Source organism: Corapipo altera, unplaced genomic scaffold, assembly GCF_003945725.1.
Source record: "Corapipo altera isolate COAL_440 unplaced genomic scaffold, ASM394572v1 55, whole genome shotgun sequence".
In the NCBI taxonomy this organism is placed as follows: domain Eukaryota; kingdom Metazoa; phylum Chordata; class Aves; order Passeriformes; family Pipridae; genus Corapipo; species Corapipo altera.
This window is the reverse complement of record NW_020884882.1, coordinates 6,392,438-6,412,125: the sequence shown is the minus strand read 5'-3', so window position 1 is coordinate 6,412,125 and position 19,688 is coordinate 6,392,438. Positions and strand designations below refer to the sequence as shown.

Genomic DNA, 19,688 nt, shown 5'->3' with positions numbered 1-19,688 from the left:
GTTGAGAAGAAAAGGGGGAAAGCAGCAAGATCCTTCTCACTCCACTGGATTTGAACTGGATGCTTCCCTCAGGACACAGGATTTATAGGGCACTGATGAAATTGTGAAATTCCTGCAAACATACTGTGCTGCTGCCAGGGCTAGTTCAGCAGCGAGGGAAGGTATTTCTAAGAGGAACTGAAGGACCCAATGTGTAGTCTGGCTTGCTGTTATTGTTGCCTTGAGCCCTCGTTTGTTCAGGACAAGGTAAATTCTTGCTCAGCTGGAAACTTCCCCAGCAAAGGGATGAATGCAATGGTCCTTGGGAAATGGCCCAGGGCCGAGAAGTCATACCAGTTCCAAGGGAAAACCCAAGCCTTTGTGCCTCAGAAGAACAACCACCATGAAATGTTTTTTGACTCTCAGAGGACAAAAAACACACAGCATTATGGGAAAACGTGACTTATGGAAGAATACTCTGCCTGTTTTCAGTCCTTCCTCTCGTAAATTCTTTTTCAGCTCCAGGACTGAATTCAACTGAATTTGACAGAGCAGAGCTATTTCAGGAATAATTATTTTTTTATCAGTTTTGAGACATAATAATAGATTTGAAAGGGAAAGAAACTTACTGTGCTCTTGGAATACTGTATGTAAGAGAGTCTCTAGGAAAGAGACCATATAAACACGTCCAAAATACTTCAGTTAGAGAGTAGGATTTCCTACATAAATGCTTCATTGCATTTATTTTCTACACTGAAATAAAGCAACGATCCGGTACGATTTGCAACAAACCAGACTACAGTAATGCTAGTTCCCACAGAACTGGTGAGTCTTTTTTTTTTTCAGAAAAGGTTTAGCACCGAGGAAAAGATATAGCTCTAGAAGAAGGAAAATGTTTCCTTATTTTCCTTGACTCAGTCAGAAAGAGAAGGCTAACTGTCTCTCAGATTCAGACTCATGGGATTTTTTCCCATTCCAAAGTAGGAAAAAGTAGGGGTACTGGTGCTCATGGGACCCTTATGTTGAGTCAGGTGTAGTGTCACCTGTGGAGAATCAGTAACCACCCTCTAAAAGCAGACTTCTGTGCTGACTCTTATTTAAAATAGTTTACCTGGATTAGATGACTTCAGGATTCACTTCCCTTCTGAAAAATAGGTGGGACTGTGGGAAAAGCACTTAGAATGAAAATACTGACTGGCATCCAGGTGGTGCAGATCTCAGCAGGGTTTGCATTTTAAGGCTAGAGGTCTTAATGTACTTCCTTCAGTGGAAGAGAGAGGTGATTTGAAAGCACCCTTTGGTGCTTGTAATGATTTGTGAAGCCAGTAGATGTCTTTAGCTACAGCAGAAGGTAGGACAGGATTATACTGAAAGGTGAGGTAATCTGGTTTCTTCCTCTCAGAAATAATAAAAAAGGAGAAAGTAGATTAAAACAAGAAGCTAGTCCTAGGAGAAGAGTCTAAGGAGAAAGGATAAAGGAACACATCCTGTGGGAATGAGATGCTTTGTCTTTCCTGCTGGCTTAGCTGCTCCTTCCCTTTGCTTCCAGCTTCTTTTAGGATTGTTATTTATTCTTTTAAAAATGCAGAAAGGAGGAGAAAGCTGAGGCTCAGTTGCCTTGCAGAGCCTCCCTAGGGAAGGGCAAACAGGGCAGTGCAAATGTGAATCAGAAATTGCTCTGGAAGGCAAATGTAAACGGGAGGGGAACAAAGCCTAAATGCAAACCAAAGGAGATGGTCTTGACAAGAACCAGTTATGGTACCAAGCCAAATGGGGTGCAGCTGGGGAGTGATGCTTTAGCTGGAAGCCTCCTTTGAGGCTCATGAAGGATGCCTAAGACTCAAGAGCTCTAGTTCTGTTTAGAAATTGGTCTACCCCCAAATGCCAAAAATAACCCTGACCTTACTTAGCCAGCATCCTGTGTTGCAACTATACCAGACTCTGCATGAGTCAGGAAGAAAGCTGTGGGAGAGGAAGGGAAAGGACGGCACTGTGTGGGCTGACACAGGGTGAGGTGAAGAAGGCACAGTCTGCTACCACCTTCCAAGGTACCATCACTACCTGACTCTTGATTAAATAAGTTCTTCTGGACAGGTCAGCATTCACTTCCCCTCTGAAAAGTAGGTGAGACTGTGGGGGAGGCACTTAGAAGAGAAGTACTGACTGGCACAGATCCCAGAAGGGTTTTGCATTTCAAGGCCAGATGTCAACACATTTCCTTCTGCAGAAGAGCAAGGTGACCAGAGGCAACATGGGTTTGCTCTTACCTTGATGGGAGTGGCGACTTCTGGGCTGGCTACCACTAAAGGAGAGATTAACAGCATGCCTGAAAACTCACTGGGTCGCTCACTAGCTGTCAGAATGGAGATGGCTCCCCCCTGCAATGCAAAATAACAGCCCACAGCTTAATACAGGTCCCAACATCTTGTTTTTATGGTAATCCTGTTATATGAAGGGGTTTAGTCCAAGCAAGCAGTCATTTCTGCCCCACTGAGACTGCAGTGTGGTCAGTGAGTAAAGCTGAAGGAGCAGAAGCACCAGAAGTGTCTGGTTTTTGTGGGGGAGAAGAGACCTGGTTTCTGTTCTCATGCTATAAACCCTCACATCACACCAAACTCAACTCTCCATGAAATGTCCATCAGCTCCCTGGGATTTCTTGTGTCCTCCTCACTTAAAAGAACTAAGAAGTAAGAAGAAAGTGTCTGAAGTGGTAGTTCAGGTAGGACTTGAAAAATAAGTTGAGGCTCTCTCAGTGTGACAGACCAGCACTGCACCGGGAAGATGCCGTGAAGCCGGGCTCGCTCCGTGCCAGGCACTGGTAACCTGGGCAACAGCAATGCTGCCACTGGCATGTGAAAATCTTCACTAATTAATGGGAATTAAATAGTCTCCTCCTCAGAGTCCCCAGCCCCTCTGGCCCACAGTGCTGTGCCCAGGGCCTGACAGCCAACACACAGCCCATGGTGCAGAGCCGAACACCAGCCAGGCTGAGCTGTCTCACGTGAGGACAGTGGCTGATGGCGAGGGGTGGGGATCGAAGGGATCTGGAAGGCTTGCTCGGGAAAGTTTGCAGAGGATTAGTTGCCAAGGGAAATATCTGGTGAACTTCCACACTGCTGGAGAACCAGGGGCTTGTTAAATGGAGCAGCAGTGAGAAGCATCTCAAAGACCTCACTGGGAAATTAGCTCCTTGTTACAGCGGCTTTGGAGCCTGGCGAGCCCTTCAGAGCATGCCATGCCTTCTTATGCAAGAACACTTGTTTATCTGAGCATGGGCTGAATCCCAAAGTACTTTTTCATTTTCTTCTCCTCGGGGAAGTCAGGGAGAACAGATCAATGACATCAGTGGGAATACTGCTAGCTTGAATAAAGGGATTTGGCCCGTGCTGTCAGAACCAGGCTTCAGATCTGTTCACCAAATCAGTGCCTTTGTTTTTGTAGCCCTAATCCTTGGTACATTTTCCTGTTAAGTTGTTTAACAGAATGAGGTTACAGGGTATTTTCATGCTTCATCCCCATGCTGCTCTCAAAGCTTTGGAGGGCTTAACCTCCTGGTTACTGGTTAAAATGAAAGGGGAAGCCTGATGCTGTAGGGAGCTGGTGAGACTTAGCATGTACCTGATGGGAATGAATGGTCCTATTAAAAAACAGGCCTGCTGTAGCAAATGGCACTGATTAGGGCCATGATGGGGGTAGAAAAGTTAAGGACTAACTACACTCATGGCAGATCTCAGGATTATGGCATGCTGGCAAATCAGTCAGTGAATGAAGTGAAAGGGAACATTCCTTGTAGTTTTGTTTTCCTGCTGTGGAACGAGTTATTTCCTGCCATCCACATGAGTACCACAGCATGTGTCCTGGATGCTGGGAGGGGTAGGGGATGGTGCTTACCATGGAGTGCCCCAGAATGAGAACAGGCAGGTCAGGGTGCTCTTTCTTCATGAGATCAATGTGCTGCAAGCTGTCCCTGATGAAGACGTGGAAATCTGAGACAACCATCCGATCACCCTCACTCTGCCCATGGCCAACTGTAGGGGAAAAGGAGAGCACACATCTAAGTCCTTCAAAGCAATGGTTGCAATCAAGAAAGGACCTAGCAGAAACAAGCCTGTTGTACTGTTGCTGTCCTAACTTGACCTTCTCCTGCAGTCAGCTCTCAACATAAAGAGTGCTGCAGAAATAGAGAGGAAGCTGCACAGAGCTGTTTAACAAGTGCCATACTGTCTATGATCTGATTTTAAAAAAATAAATCATAGAATCACAAAACATTAAGGGGTTGGAAGGGACCTTAAATCTGGACTTCTATTCCTCTGTGTTTCTACCTGCTCTTCAAAACTAAGAGTACTGATCTATTTCTTCCAGCCTCCAGCATCAGGATGAGGAGAGCAGAGAGGCTGTCTTGCCGTGCCATAGAAATTGTGGGTTGTAGTGGTGCATTTTCCCCCATTCCCCCTGGTTACTGCATCCTGGAAAATGGGGTTTTGCCTCAGGGGTCATATGGATCTGGTGGTTCACTGTACAGCTGTAACTGCTATGTAGAGTCTTGGCAAGAAACAGAAAAATTCTGACGATGTGATATGGTCACTATAAACCTAATGAGCCCTCTTCCAGGGTCTGGGTGTGCATGAGCTTCCAAAGTCCTGCCTTTTCTCATGGTCCCCCTGGAGTACTGGGTGGGCTGGAAACCTCCCCTGTACAAGGTGAGGGGTCAACAGAGGAGGCCAAGTGGTGGAGGCTGCAACAGTGGGCAATTATCCAGTGGCATCCTCCTCCTAAACAAGTGTTAATGCAAACTGTACTGCACCTGGACACTGTTCCCTCACTCTGTATCTGGGAATTGTCTTGTCTGATCAAAGGGAAGGGGAAGATTAAAATGGGAGATGGTGAGTTGCCATGGGAACAGCGGCAGAGGTGGAGTCAGCATCGCCACCAACACAGCCCCAGGCAATTTTGAGCTTGCAAAGGCTTGAAATTAATACCACCTTGGGAAATAAGTTTGCATGTTTACCTGACCATACAAGCATGCCATTGTCTATTACAAATAGGATTCATCCTTTAAAACAGCCTCCTAGCTTGTTTCTGTTCCATGTATGTTTTGTGAAGAGGAAAACACATTCCAGAAATAGGATAGGGTATAGGGAGTCTCAAACAGCATCTCCCTCCTGTTATGTGTTTCTCTAGACTTTCTCCAGTGGGTACCAAGGCACAAAGGGGCAATGACTAGTCAAAGAATGTGAAGTGCCTGATAATTGTTTACATGCTGGAAGGATGTCCTTCCAGTGACCAGCAAAGAAAAGCATTGCTGGCCCAGCCACAAAGGTAGTTACATCTGCTGCCAATGGTCATCCCAGAAAGCAGGGTGTCTCAATTTTCTTGTAAACCATCCAAAAAGATCACCTTGCAAATTAGGCAGAACTTCTAATAAAAAGCTGGACTAAATTTACTCTATCTAGGAAAAACTGAACCCTCAAACTTGTTCTTTTGTCCTGCTAGGTGGTCTCCATGGCTGGATCTTCTGGCAGTGAAGGCTGTAATCAGCCATGCTGGCTGCCAGAGAAACCCATACATGTCATGCTGGTCAGTTATAAATAGCATATTACTGGTTCTGCTTTCCATGCACATACTTCAATTCCTGCCAAAATATGGTACAGCAAGCATCCTCCATGGCTCAGTGACCAGGAACAAATTGACGAGCAAATTAAAATGCAAGTTGTGATAATCTATTGAAGTAAAACCATGTGTGTGGCTAGTGGATCTATTAATTTTAAACTGATTTTTATTACAGATGGAAAGTGAGCTTTTTACAACTTTTATACATATCCAGTTCACTCACTTTATGGCCCTCAAATGTGTTATCTGCCTATTATTTAACTTCAAATGTAGCAGGTTAACATGAGTTGGACAGTCCAGAAGGACTGTTTTCTCTTAGCAGAGCTCTGCGTTTCAACTTCTTTTTTCTCCAGTGCTGCTTCACTTGCTTCTAGTCTCTCCTCTCCAGCTGAGCAAGCAGAGACAGCAATCCCCCGTGGCCCAGGTCTGTATGTGGGCCATGACTCCCTGTTGTGGAGCTGTGAGGATTTGGTCTATTTTTGAATGAGAGAGAGTTTTTGAAAGCCTCCTCGGTCCTCAATGTGGAGAATTTCCCCTGGTCCTACCACACGACAGTGACACAGCTCATAACAGTGAGAGTAATGACTGTGGAGTCCAAGAAACACCTGTGCAATGCTGTGACAAGCCTCTCATTGAATTTCTGTGGATATTCTCAGATAGCACAGAGCCATGCCTGAGCAGCAGTCTGTCTGCATGTATGGGAAAGGAAGGCCATACAACTCTTCACTCTGATACTACCCCTGTCCCTTGTGCAAGGTTAGCTGGGTGGCATCGCTAGTTCATGCTCTTTTATTTTACTATTTTTCTCTCTTTCCCTCCAAGAAATCGAATTTATTCCACCAGAGAATGAGTTTATTGCAAGTTTGAATCCCCCAACCAAGAAAGCTTCAGGGTAGGGAACTAAGACCTCTTCTATTAGATTGAAAGACTTTTCACAACCAAACATCAATACAGTCAAGAATGTTTTCCTTTGACCTTTTGCCTTTGGAGCTATTAAGAGTGAAAGGCCAGGTTCATCTTTGATGTAAAGCTATTTGCTTTGGGTTTTGCTGGAATGAACCTGATGTAGTGGTTCCACAGTACCAGTGACAAAACAGTGGGTGCAAGAGGAGGGGAACCACCTTCATCCAGGAGCTGGAACTAACCAGAGGCTGCTGAACACCCAAGAGACACTACACCAAGGGAGACAACAGGGAAGTGTCACAAGAATCACAGCTCCATGAGTTCCTCATCACAGCACTCCCCCAGGGGCCCCCGGGTTTCAACAGGGCAATATGACGTTACAACCACGAGATGCTCATCTGTACAGATCTGTGACTGATGGTGCACATCCACATGGCACCCTCAGTGTTCAAAAACTGTCAAAGAGGTTTTCACATCTATCTGGCTTCACATGCAGCTCATGGTTCGCTGCTAGGACTGAGCAGGTGCAGTGGCTCAGTGACCAACCACTTCAGGTTCCAAGGACTGGGCTAATTGTGGGCACCCTTTCCTTTAAAAATAAGAATCCAAAACACATATTTTCAAATGGCAAATCTAGAATTAGGAGGTCTAGGCATCCATTTCCAACCAAACACACCAAAAATAACATACTTTGCTCAAACAAAGTCTCAATAAGAGCTGTGATGATCTAGACTGATATGTCATAGCTATTCAATTCTTCCCTCTGTATTTTCTGCATGAGTTTGCTCAGATTGTAGCTCTGTCACCAGAGAGTCAAGAACAGCAGCTCATGATCAGTCAGTCCTGTCAGAAAGCATGACTTCAGAGCATGATTTCACCTATGATTATAGATCCTCCAAAGTTACACATGTATCTGGAGGGAATAATACTGACTGGCTGTACAGGAAGACAAAGCTGAGAGTTCAGCAATGGAATATTTGAGGGTGTGAGGGCTCCAGGGAGTGCGTTATAACCATGTAGGTATGACTCTGCCTTTGAAACAGATTCTGTGGCCCTGCAAATGTGTACTTCTACAAGGCTCTCAATTCCTCAAATCCCATTATCTCTCATGCTCTGGGGGTTCCTTTTGAAAACCACTCCCAAGCAGCCACATTATTCATCTGACATCGGCTCACATGCCTCAAAAAATGTTACATCCTGGTCAGATTGGAGATATGCTGAAAAACACGTAAATAAAAAGCACAGTCCAACTTGACACTCCCTTCCCTTCAGTAAAAGCCAAAAAGGAACTGCCTGAAGAAATAACCAGCCCAGCTCTGGGCTGGCTGGGCAGACTAAGTCTGATGAGGGGAGTTGTGTTGGATCTCCACTAGCTTGATGTTTTTCTGCTGGGGCTGTTGGGGCACATCACAGCTGAAGAAATCTGTCCTTAAATGTACTAAGCAAGACCAACAGCAAAGAGGAGAGCCTGGCAGTGCCTGTCCCTGCACACCATAGGGTGCATCAGCACCCAGCCCTCCAAGGCACCATGGGGATGGATGAGTGCAGCAGCACATCTTGTCCACTCTCAGACACCTGCACTATTTGTGTTCTAAACACTAACTTTTACATGAGCCACACACTATACATATTCCTCTCTCTTTCCAAGTGCCCAACCCTCCTGACAAAGGCAGACCCTGACCCAGGTGAGAACTGAATTGCTCCTCAGACTTTCAGCAGGAACATTTTGCTGCAGAAGATGAGGTGACAGGGGAAATGCAGGGTCAAATGCTGAGTTCAGCTATGCTGCTGTAAATTTACCAATTTCAGTGACGTTCCTTAAAGCTCACAGTCATGGGAAAGCAGAAATTATAGGCTGTGTTGTTTTTTCAGCCTTTGCTCCCTATTTATTATGGAAAAGCTATAAAACAAAGAGACAGGACAGGGGAAATCTGCCTGGGGAGCAGTAATTCTTCAGGTAGAATTTGGATCTTGGCTTTTCACATATTTTGATGTTTCCAGCTCTGGGAGAAAGGGGATGGTTTAGATCCATTTCTATCGTAGCGAGGACACCATCAATGGGGTGAAATGCTCTCCCTAGCCAACTGATGGTAGAAACAATCAGGAGGGATGCAGGACTTGCCTCCTGCCTCAGGATCCATCGCACTATCTGTTTCTTTTCCTCTCTAGATGCGTAATTCCAAGATTTTGGAGCGAGAGAACCACAACAAGGAGAGTTAGGAGTAAGGTCAGGCACTCCAGGCTTACGACTCCCTCAGCATAACTATGTTTTAAATTGCAATGGCACTAACACAGGAGCACCAGAGTTTTCAGCAGTTAAAGGTCAGAACTGCCACCACTGCGAAGTCAATGATTCACAGACACAGATGAGGAGCCTCTCTGGTACTGCAGAATCCCACACTGGAAAGACACATCTTAATTATGGCAGAGGGGGCCATTGGCAAGGCCTTGTGTTGCAGTGTCTGATTTAATAAGCTGGAGCATGGGTGTGATTCCATTCCCAAAGGAGCTGTTGGAGGCCAGAAAAGGTGATTTTAGTGCTTTAGCACTGACACTGCAGCAGCAGTGGGCAGTAGCATGTTACAGCATGGACAGGGGTGTGCAAAGGAAGGGTTTTTGTTAGAGCCCACATCCAAGCTCAGGCTGAAGACCATCTTCCTTCACTGCCTCCTGCTCAATAAGCTTGTTGGAGTCTGACAGTTCCATTTGAAACAAATGCCTAAATGGCTTTTGGAAAAGAAGGTATTAAGGTTAGTATTATGTGTTTATTGGCTTTCTGAAAGATTTGTTTTATTCCTGAAGTCATCTGCCTCTATTTTCTGCCCCAAATTTGAGATGGGATGAACTTTTCACTGGTGTTTGGACACTGTAACACGCAGGAAGGTGAGCCCACCTCACCCTTTTTTACTCTCACCCCACCACAACTGATGCTGCTGGTGAGAGACATGAGAACAGTATGTCCTCCCTGCTGCTCAACTATCTGGGTTAAGGAAAAAAACTACATAATTAAAAGTTCTCATAAATGCTTTCCCTCTGCAGGTGGCCCACACAGAGGAGCAATGCTGGGTCTGGAGCCCGTGGGAGGGAGATGCCAGTGACAGAAGTTTGGATGGCTCTTCTGGTGCACAAGGTGTAAAGTGCCAACTTAATCCCTCTCCCACAATCTTCCTGAGCTTGTGACAGTTGCTCAGGTGGGGACCTCAACCTACCCTGAGATCCCGCTGCTATGGGAAGGGACCATTTCAGCAGCACATTTTAATACCCAAATTCCATAGACTGTGAGACAGAGACCCTTGTCTGCCTCTGCTTTCCTCTCTGTCTTTTTCCAAAATGCATTCAGAGCTGGAGGTAAACCTTAAAGCACAAGATGCAGTAGATACAGTTTTCCAGAATGTTTCGGTTTTGGAAGCCACTGCAGCAGTTAATGAAATGGTGTCACAAGGCATTGTGGCTGATGCCTGTATTTATGAGCTGTACTGTAACTCCTCTGAGCAAGGTCTGCTTTATTTTACACTTGTACAGCACCCAGCACTGCAGGGCATAACCACAGACCTCGGTCCAAAGTACAGCAAGATCTAAAAATATTAATTAACTCTAATCCCAGACTGTAAGGAAGCATGGTTTTGCAGAGGAGGGGATGGGAGAAAGCACATAGATGGAGAATGTGGGGGAGACAATACACAAGAGGACACTAATAACGGGTTACATAGCAAATGTTGTGTGAAGCCTTGATTTTCTGCTTGGGTGTTTTTTTAAGGTTTAATGAAAAAAAATTAATGAACTAGTAAACACTTGAAATTGTCATAGCAGTTCACTACTGAAAAAACTATACTTGTTTTGTAATGAATCAAGTACAGATCCTTTTCATCAAGTGAGCAAAGCTCATTAATTAAACATACTGGATTTCAAAGCTCTCAATGTTTAATTATTTGTTTAACAAGCAGTACATCGAATCCACCATTCAGACACACAAACAACTAAAACAACAGGAAGAAGCTTCAAAGCAGGACAATCAACATCTGGAAAAGTCAACAGACTGGTTGTATTGTCAGTAACATGTAAAGCAAATGTTCAACTGGCAGAACAAATACACACAGGAAGCACCTCGGAGATCATCCTGCAGATTCCTACCCAACAAAGCAGCTTTCTTGCCCTCAGAACAGACTTAGCACAGCGAGAAAGCCTGTTCTGGTTGCATTTACCCAATTCTTTTCCATTCCTCAACCAAATTCAGTCTGATGCACAGAGGCCACTCTGAAATGTCTGCCCCCCATCTGTACCTACTCTTCATTTTGCTGCAGGTGGAGAGCAGAGGCAGGACAGGCACCTGAGCTAGGAGAAAGCAGGGTAAGCTGTCCTAGGATTTGCCATGCTACCTTTCCTCCAGTCAAGCTGCCATCTAGGCCAGCTGCTGTGCTTACTTGGTAGCTGAACCTTGGAGGTGAGTGTCTCAGTGTCCACCTGACTGAGCCTCAGCTGTGCATCACCTCTCTCTCCCTCTTCTGATAGCTCTGGTTTTCACAAGAGCAAGCAGTCTGACACAAGCCTACAGCCTAAGGCTTTTCCAGGAGGACCACTTTCACATCAGATGGGAAACATTAGGAACTAAAAGGAGAAGGTTCCCTCTCACCACTGATTCCATTTTTATGTTCTTCAAGGATCTGAAATATAGCTCAACATATGCTTATCCTTAGTGACTTTTGACCTCTCTTCTCTGTCTGGGTAGTTCTCAGCATCCCTTCTTTTGCACCACCTGTACAGGTGCAGTGAGAATGCTGGGCTTTCCATGACCATATGCATATGGTACAACCACTAGATATGGTACTCAACAGTATTATCTCTCCACGCTTGGTGTTTTACGCATGAAGCATGTAACTAAGAACTACAAGTGGATTCTGCTTCTCCTACCAAAAGGGAATCTTGTCCTGAGGGCACAAGTCCATCAGCCTCCCTCTTCCTCCTCAAGGTTAGGAAAATCATTTTCCTTTCAGCATTTGCTGGGTAGTTTTTATTCACTTGCCTCATATAAAGAGTGCAGCAAACTGAAAGCCATCTCCTCCCACATCAGAGACACATTTGCAGAGCTGAGATATTTTTAGAACAGTGCACACAGAGAAATATTGTTTGTTGTCTTGGTTAGAAAAAAAAAAGAAACACGCAATTTTCCATACTAAAATGATTTGTACCTTATTGCTGGGGTACAGAGAACCAGTCATCTTGCTGAAGCCATGTAAAATTTTTTCTGTACTCCAGAGATGACAAACAAAATGCCCTGGTACATATCAGAGCAGCTGTTAATTCTGTCCAGCAAGGCAAACTGTTTCTGTCAATATTAAGCGCCAATTCTTCTCTAATGGATACAAACAGGGTTCTTTTGGCTTTAGAAGTCTTGCCCATTTCTTATGCTGTTGCTGAATTTGGCCCTGAATTGCAGTTCCTTAAAAGTCTTCCTGGAACATCACGTTGCTCATGAAAATATGCTGAAAAAACCCATCTGAGTGTTTCTGTTGCAAAATAATGATCTGCATTTACAAACAGCAGGCACCGTGGCCAGACTGGAAATGTAAGTGTCCCCTGGGATGTTGTGTAATGAAGGGGAGCAAAGCAGTAGGAAAACCTGCAACACACCACAGTCACTTCCCACACTGCCTGCAGTAGGGCAGCTTCGTCTTTCCTACCTCCAAACCAGGAAGATGCTATGGCGTGGCTGGTGAAGCTAAGGCCCACGGAAGAGGAATACGGAACCCACCTCCTTTTCCACAAAGCACATGGACAACAGTATTCCACTTTCTTCCTCAGGCCCTTCTGCAATGCCACCTCAGCCAGCCCTCAAGAACATTAAAACAGAAGACAGCTGGTAGGAATGCCCTTCTCTACCAGGCTACTGGGATCCATGGTTTGATAATGCTGCACAAAGCCAGTTTAGATGATTGAGCAGCTGTTGAGTTCCTCTGCAAAAGAGTTTCTTTTACTGATGGATGAAATGATTCCTGTCTAATCTCTTTTCCCATGGAAAGGAGATATTATACACAATATAAATGTAAGATATATAATCAGCGAGGCACAACTTACTGTGCCTCTAAGGAGTCAGAGACGTTAACTAATCGGGCACTAAGTGATTTTATTTAAGGTCCTATAATAATTTTTACAAGCCCTTATAATTTTTAACTGTTGTTCTTGCAGTGTTGCACTAAGACTTTGCCCTCTTTCAAGAGGAGCAGATAATTTTCTGAAGTATCATTGAGATGACTTTATTTAGCAACAGAGTTGGTCTTCAAAGACTTATTCTGGTGTGACATAGGAAGCAGCATCAATGCCCAGAAACTGCAGAAAAAAATGTATGGACTTTGTTGGAGTTAAGCCAGGGTCCCACTAGTTCATTTGACCTATATGCTGCTGATCTGCTAAGAACAGAGAAAGGCCTCTTTTCTGCTCTCCCCATATGACTTAAGATACAACTAATGGTTGCTAGAGTTTCACCTTCAGTGGAAGAGGCAAGCAGACAAGGACAATCTCCCTGTTTTTTAATTTAGCTTTAAAACCATACAAAATTTTCTTCTCTTGTCTTTGTGTCGTAAATTCAAAAAAAAAAAAATGGTGCAAACTTTATTTTTTCCTAACTGAAAACAAGGATGAAAGCCCACTTGCATTAACTTTCTGATCCAAGTTACAGCTTTAAAACAGCTGGGGCACCAATTCCAAATGTCAGGATTTTCAATGAAAAAGCCAGTGCTGGAGTGGAACTGCACACTCCCCTTCCCTGCCCATTTATTCCAAAGCAGGCTGGCATGTGGGCTGGCTCTCCAACACGCACGTGCTTTTAAGTTCTAAATGACAGCTTGTTTAACTAGAAAACATTTCCATTTTTTTCCTTAACAAAGCCTATTCGTTTCTCGCTCTTCTATTTGCTTAAAGACGGTTTCATTTGACCTGCCTGAGAGTTTGCACAACCCTCCTGATTGTTCCCCTCCAAACAGCACTGCAAGTTAATGACCCACCTCTGGATGGCTGAGCAGGGAGCCGTGCCCGGCACGCTGCCGCAGCATCAACCCGGCTACTTACATTGCAAAATCCATACGTCTGCCTTGAATATTTTTATGCTTGAGAAAACAATTGAATCAATTCATGTTGTGGAAGACAGACCTAATTCTTCCCTGCTAACAGTGGATTAGGTATCACGAAGGAAAGAAGATGAAAGCTGGATCATGTAAGAACTCCCTCCATGCCTTTGACGAATGTCTTGGGGGACGGAAGCAACTTCCTTTCAAGCTATCTTCAAAAGGTTCCCCTCCATGCTGACCACCCACTGGGAACCCACATCATCAACAACAACAACAAAAAAAAGAATTCAGAAGACCCATTTTTCATCCGATTTATTTACATGTTAAAATAAACACAAGTTCCCATACAGTGCAAGGGCTCCCAGTGGGTTCTGTTTAGTCTGTGAGATTCTTGGCGCAGGAGCACAGCATTTCTCTATTCCAAAACAATCTTGGCACAGATTTTTTGGTTATATAATTTTTTTAAAGTAACTGGCAAATGAATAATAACAATGTTTCTAAAAAGAGGGACTCGTGTTCTAGGATACCAGTAAGGTGTTTTACCAACTAATCTGCCAAAAGGTAGTTAGCAAACCTGAGCTCCTAAGCTCCTGCCTTCAGGGTCAGCTTTCCCCGTGGGTTGCACTTCAGTTCTCAATCAGCCTGTCCAAAGGGAGCTTTCCCACAGAGTTAAAGAGATTTTCACTTTTTGCTTCACTCCTTCGTGTTCCCACATGGCAGTGCCACCCTCATTAGACAGGATTTGTCCCTGTTTCTGACAAGGCATGAAGGAAATACCACTCTCCTAGAGTCGATAGCTTTTTATACCCACTTTGCACAAGCTCAATGGGTGTGCAGCAAGTGGATTATGTGAAATAAAGACAGGCTTTTTTTAATTTGGGTTTGTTTGTTTTTTTAACAGAGTACATCCGCTCAGAGCTATAGCTCACTCAAACCCTACCAAACCCGCTTGGGAGCAACACAATTAAGGAAAAAACCTCCTGATTAAGCAGGTCTGGCAGGAAGCATTCCTGGGTGGGCCAGTCCTGCCCAGGGTGGCAGAGCGTAGTCCCACGGCTGCCAGTTGGCTCATGGCTGGGTGGCATTTAGATGGTGCTTGGGGGAAGTCACGGGGAAGTGGCAGGGCAGAAAATAGCTCTCCTAAATTCGTCTTGCAGCAAAGCTGTTGTCCTTTCTTGGTAGAGATTGATTTCAGAGTTATTGTTTCAGCTGCTTTTTCTCACTTGATACCATTTTCTCTGTAACTCTCCCCCGTGCAACTCTGAAATTCTCACTACTTATATATTTACCAAACGAACCAGGATCCAATAGGCAGGTTATTGCTTTCTGTACTCTATCACTCATTTCAAACCATGGCTGGGTGACAGTAGACAGTGAATACTGGCTGGCAGGTCTGCAGTTCAGTAAACAACACACAGATACAAGTGTTGAGCTGCTGAAGGTTACAGACCTGTATGTTGCTCCTGGGCTATGAGAGCTACTACACAATCAGCCAGCAAGGGCATATTTGGAGCTCAGAGAGAGCTCTCTTCAAAATCTGGGCAGCATAGGTGCAAGGTTCATGCAAAGGCCTGGGACTGCAGTCAAAATGACAGGTGGTACCAGGCAGCCTCACATAAGAAGAGCCCTCAGCCTCCTCTCCCTTCCCCCAGCCCTCTGCTGAGCTGAGCATGAACTTGGCACCAGGACGGGTCAGGTTGCCTGCTCCATAGCGTTAGACAAGCTGCCAGGATCTGCCAGCAGGCTTTGTCTCTGGTAAATTCAGAACCAGAAAATAAATGCAGCATGGAGAATGTCAATTTTAAGGAATCTGGGTTGATAGCATTAGTCTTTGTACCATCTACAATTCAGCACTTTTTTTTTTTAGATTTTATTTTTGAATCTAAACAAGGATTCTCAGATTGGAGAGTACTGCCAAGCCCTGAATAAATCCCAGCATTAGCGATGCTGTGGGTACAGCAGCTCTCCCTGTGAACTGAATCTGCAGACGGTATCTTCAGAGAAATTAACCCTTGAGTGCCACAGGACAGGCTCTGTGGCATCAGTTTCAATGCTCTGGGAAATCTCACCTCGTGGTTAAAACCAGTTACTCCTATTCATGCAGTAATACTGATGAAGGGTGGAGTAAAGCACAAGCTTAGAACAACTTAGAACGGCTGGCACAGAATAACATTTCTGCACTGTTGGTGGGTGAAGTGGTCAAGTTTCCAGGTGCAATCCCAAGGACAAAGTCAGCCAAAGGACATGTGACTATACCAAACTAGTCAAGTGGCTTGTAATTACCTGACATGTGATTGTTTGTTTTCCATCCACAGCCCCATTCCTCAGTAGTTCTGAAACCACACACTTAGCAATTGAACATAAGAAAACACTATATAGTTGCAATTTAACCTTTTTTATTCTGCTGCTTTCATCCCTTTAAATATTGGTGAGATTTATTCTAAGCTGCTCTCTTCACTGGCTGAATCTTCCTTTCAGCCTGTGAAAAGCCATTCACAGTAATAGTTTTGCATTCTTGGAGCTCAGGGCTTTTCATCTGCAAGTTCTCTGGAAGTGGGTCGGCATCATGTTCCGATTTTGCCATGACTGACCTGAGAGATACTGAGGCGAGGTGTTTTTTCTGAGATCCAAGACACCCCTGGGGCAGAGCCAAGAAGGGGTTTCCAAACACCTTCTTGCATAGTTTGCTACTGTGATATAGAATGAGTCACATCCTGATTTGAATCATACAGGATCCATCGTAGGACTAATGGAAGGACTACCTGCAAAAGTTATCTATGGCTAAAACTGCTGCTCTGTTGAAACATAACAGACCATAGGTCAGACCAAATCTATGTGAAATTCAGGGAAGTCTTCAAAAATATAAGCAAAAGAGCTTTTCTTATTTAGGTCACTAAAATGGCCACAGCTGCCACAGACCAGGACATGCTACCATCTGAGGACTGGCTGTGGCTCACAGAAATGGGTTGATGAGTTCTTATTTGATGTCTTAGTGCATTATGAAACTTAAATACCCCCACTGTGACTGGATCTCTGACAGCCAGAATGCACAGGAGACTTCAAAGCAGGCTTCACATACACCTTCAGGTAAGACTTCTTCCAGATGGCCTTAGGTTTTGTGAGACCTTTTGCAATCCTCATTTTGTTATTATAAAGAAAGAAGATGCTCAAGGCTAAAAGGAATGTTACTGGAATGTTAGAGAATCTCATCTGGGTTAGAGAATGAATCAGAGGCTAACCAGATGTTCTGCTTTACTTTACTAATGGGCTCAGAAGTGAAGAGGATCACACTGCCAGAGGCTTTAAATTATCAAGATTAATTTCCTAAAATTCTGAAATAATTTTCCCAAATCACCAACCATGATTCTTAATTCCCTGTACACTCCTTTATCAGCTCAAATTATGTTTTCTTCTCTAAAGTAATAGTCCAGGATATGTTAGCTTTTACTAAAATAGGAAAAATAACCTTAAAACCTGAGTCAAATCCTGGCCCCACTGAAGTTAGTGACATTTAGATACTGCCTTCAGAGGATGCAAGCATGTGCTTGTAGAGGCACAGAAGCAATTAAGGCTCGAGCAACTACGAAATAAATCCCCAAACCATGTAAGAATCACATTATAAACATGGATTTAAGTTAAAGGCATTCTGAAGTGAAAGAGAAGCTGCAGTGCTGTGCTGGGCATATACACACTGGCATCATCCCTGAAAGAGTGAGAGGCAGAACCAGGAAAGGTCCAAGGGATGTGTAGCAGACAAGTTGAAAGATGTCAATGTTAATGCCTGCCAGGCTCCACAGACAATGTGTGAGACCAAAAAGACCCCAGTGTAGGCAGGAATACGTTGGGACAAAAAGTGAGGAGCAAGAACCTGGAACAGCCTGCTCAGCTGGAACAGTGTTTGCTGGCTACCAAACTTGGTTAAAAGTGAGCTTTAACCACTTGTGAATAAGACAGAAGGATGCTATTTGCAGGAACAAATGCCTAGATAATGCAGGGAGTGTCTTCCTGCCTGTGCTGCTAATACAAGTATGTTTTAACAAACAAATAAATGTCCTCTTTTACATTCAAAATGAAAGTGCAATAGCAGAAGCATGATTGGCTTAAAACACCAGACACTGTAACCAAATATGTTTCTCTGCAACACCTTTTGACTTATTGAAAACAGAAGAACCTGAATATATGAATCGACAAAGGATTAATTTTCCCATTGTTCACTGACAATTTTTGCTTCTGGGACTTGTTGCTGCAATATGCACTTGTTTGCAGTCACTGCTAGGGAACATTTTTGGTTTTTTAAAAATTCTCTCCATTTTTTGTTATAAAAAATGTCTGTTCATTTTAAGACTTGTGAGACAGTCCCTTGGAAGGTCTGCTCATGGTCTGTAACATATAGAGCTGCTCCCTGGAAAATCAACAGGGCTAGTTATTTATGGAGGAAACCCACCAGCTGGAATCGGGCAATCCAGCCCCCCACATGCCACACTTTATGAATGAGCAAATAAACAAACAACAAACATTAGAACTACAAAGTATAAAAAGGAGTATATGGGCTGCTTCTGTGTCTTTACTTTGTCAAGTGTAACTCTGGTCCCAGCCCTTAACCTGACATAAGAGCTTGGGCCATGAAGGAACATGAGGCTGGGGAGGCTGATGCCTCACGAGGAGCCTGGAGTTGGATCAGACCCTACATCAAATCCTGGCATTTCACACTGTGCCAACACACACACAGTGCAGTAGGTTTGCCTGGAGCAGGCCCAGGGAATCTGTTAACAGCAAATTTTGGTGAAAATTACACTGACACTGACACAGTTTTGATCAAAACACACAAATGCATGCAGCTTAAGTGAGTCTTCCCATGACTTCAGACCACTACTTATGTTATAAGGAAAATCAATTCTCTCATTACAAGTTTTGAGAAGTTTTTCTGCTTTAGTGAATCATTTCCCCTGATACTGTGGTTGTTTAGTTCAGCAAGAGTAATTTTATCAGTTTCCAACATAGGCAGGGCACAAAGAGCACTTAAAATGAAGATGAAATGGCAGTTTCAGACCATTTATTGACAGGTTATACATTTTATTTCCCTTTGTAAAGCTGCCTGTCCTTTGGTTTTGTTCAGTGCAAATAAGAGCTCTCTTTGCGTGTCACGCTCCTTGACAGGTTAGTGCTGAACTAGTCACTAACCTAAGCTGGACTGTACTCCTTTGAGTCCTGTTATCTACCTAAAAAGGCATTGAAGAAAACCAAATAATATTTTAATCCAACAGGAGTTATATATACCGAGTAATTTTTTCTTTACTTTTCAAATGGTGTTCAGTAACTTGAAACAGTCATTTGTAACTCAATACGATGACGAACTCCACATCTGCATGAAGATACATTTATAGGTGAGGAATCATCAGTAATTAGCTTCAGAAACAACCTCATCCAAATTAGACACGTCTGACAAACAATAGGAATGCTACTCATATTAATGAAATGCTGTTGCTATGGAAAATTTGTCCCTGTGAAGGTGAAAATAAACACGCTTCCTTTTTCTCATTGTGCAAAACCATCAAAAAGTATCTCCCTGAAGATGAAGCTGTTCCTAACTGTAGGTACCATTAAAGTCTGTATTTAAGAGGGTCATTTCTTCGCCCATTTCAAAATCTTCTGTGCTTCATTTTTGGAAGCAACATCCCAAATAGTAGCAGCTAGAATGCTCTTTAGCTCATAAAGAATAACTGATGCTGGGACACCTACAGTGATTATCTAATTCAAGCCCCTACTTCATTCAATCAGGTTTTTCAGGGCTTTGTGAGTAGGGTTTTAAACATTCCCAAGGCTAGGGTGTCCCCATCTCACTGGGTCCTGCTCCAACATTTGACTGCCCTCATAGTGAAAACATTCTTCTTGTACATAATTGGGATTTCTCATGCTGTCACTTGTGTCAGTTCCCTCCCATTCCATCACTGGGCTCCTCCAAGATGAATCTGGCTCTGCTGTCTCCACACGCTCCCACTGGGGACTTGTAGACAGCAGTAAGATCCCCTCTTAGCTTTCTCTTCCAAGGCTAAATAAGCCCAGTTTTATCAGCCTCTCCTTGTACATCTTGTTCTTCAGTACCCTAATTGTTTTGACAGCCCTCCTCTGGCCTTG

At 43.9% G+C, this 19,688-nt stretch overlaps 1 protein-coding gene across 7 annotated transcripts in view; it reads right to left on the bottom strand.

Annotated features, from left to right (window-relative positions):
- The window catches only part of MGLL (monoglyceride lipase), a 108,085-nt gene that overhangs the window by 12,536 nt on the left and 75,861 nt on the right, over positions 1-19,688 (bottom strand). For all 7 annotated transcript variants that reach the window (XM_027640353.1, XM_027640356.1, XM_027640355.1 and 4 more), the window contains 2 exons: positions 3,871-4,007; positions 2,247-2,357 (listed from right to left, as the gene is read on the bottom strand). In XM_027640353.1, the coding sequence (XP_027496154.1) occupies positions 2,247-2,357; positions 3,871-4,007 (248 nt within the window). The remainder of the gene's footprint in view (positions 1-2,246; positions 2,358-3,870; positions 4,008-19,688) is intronic.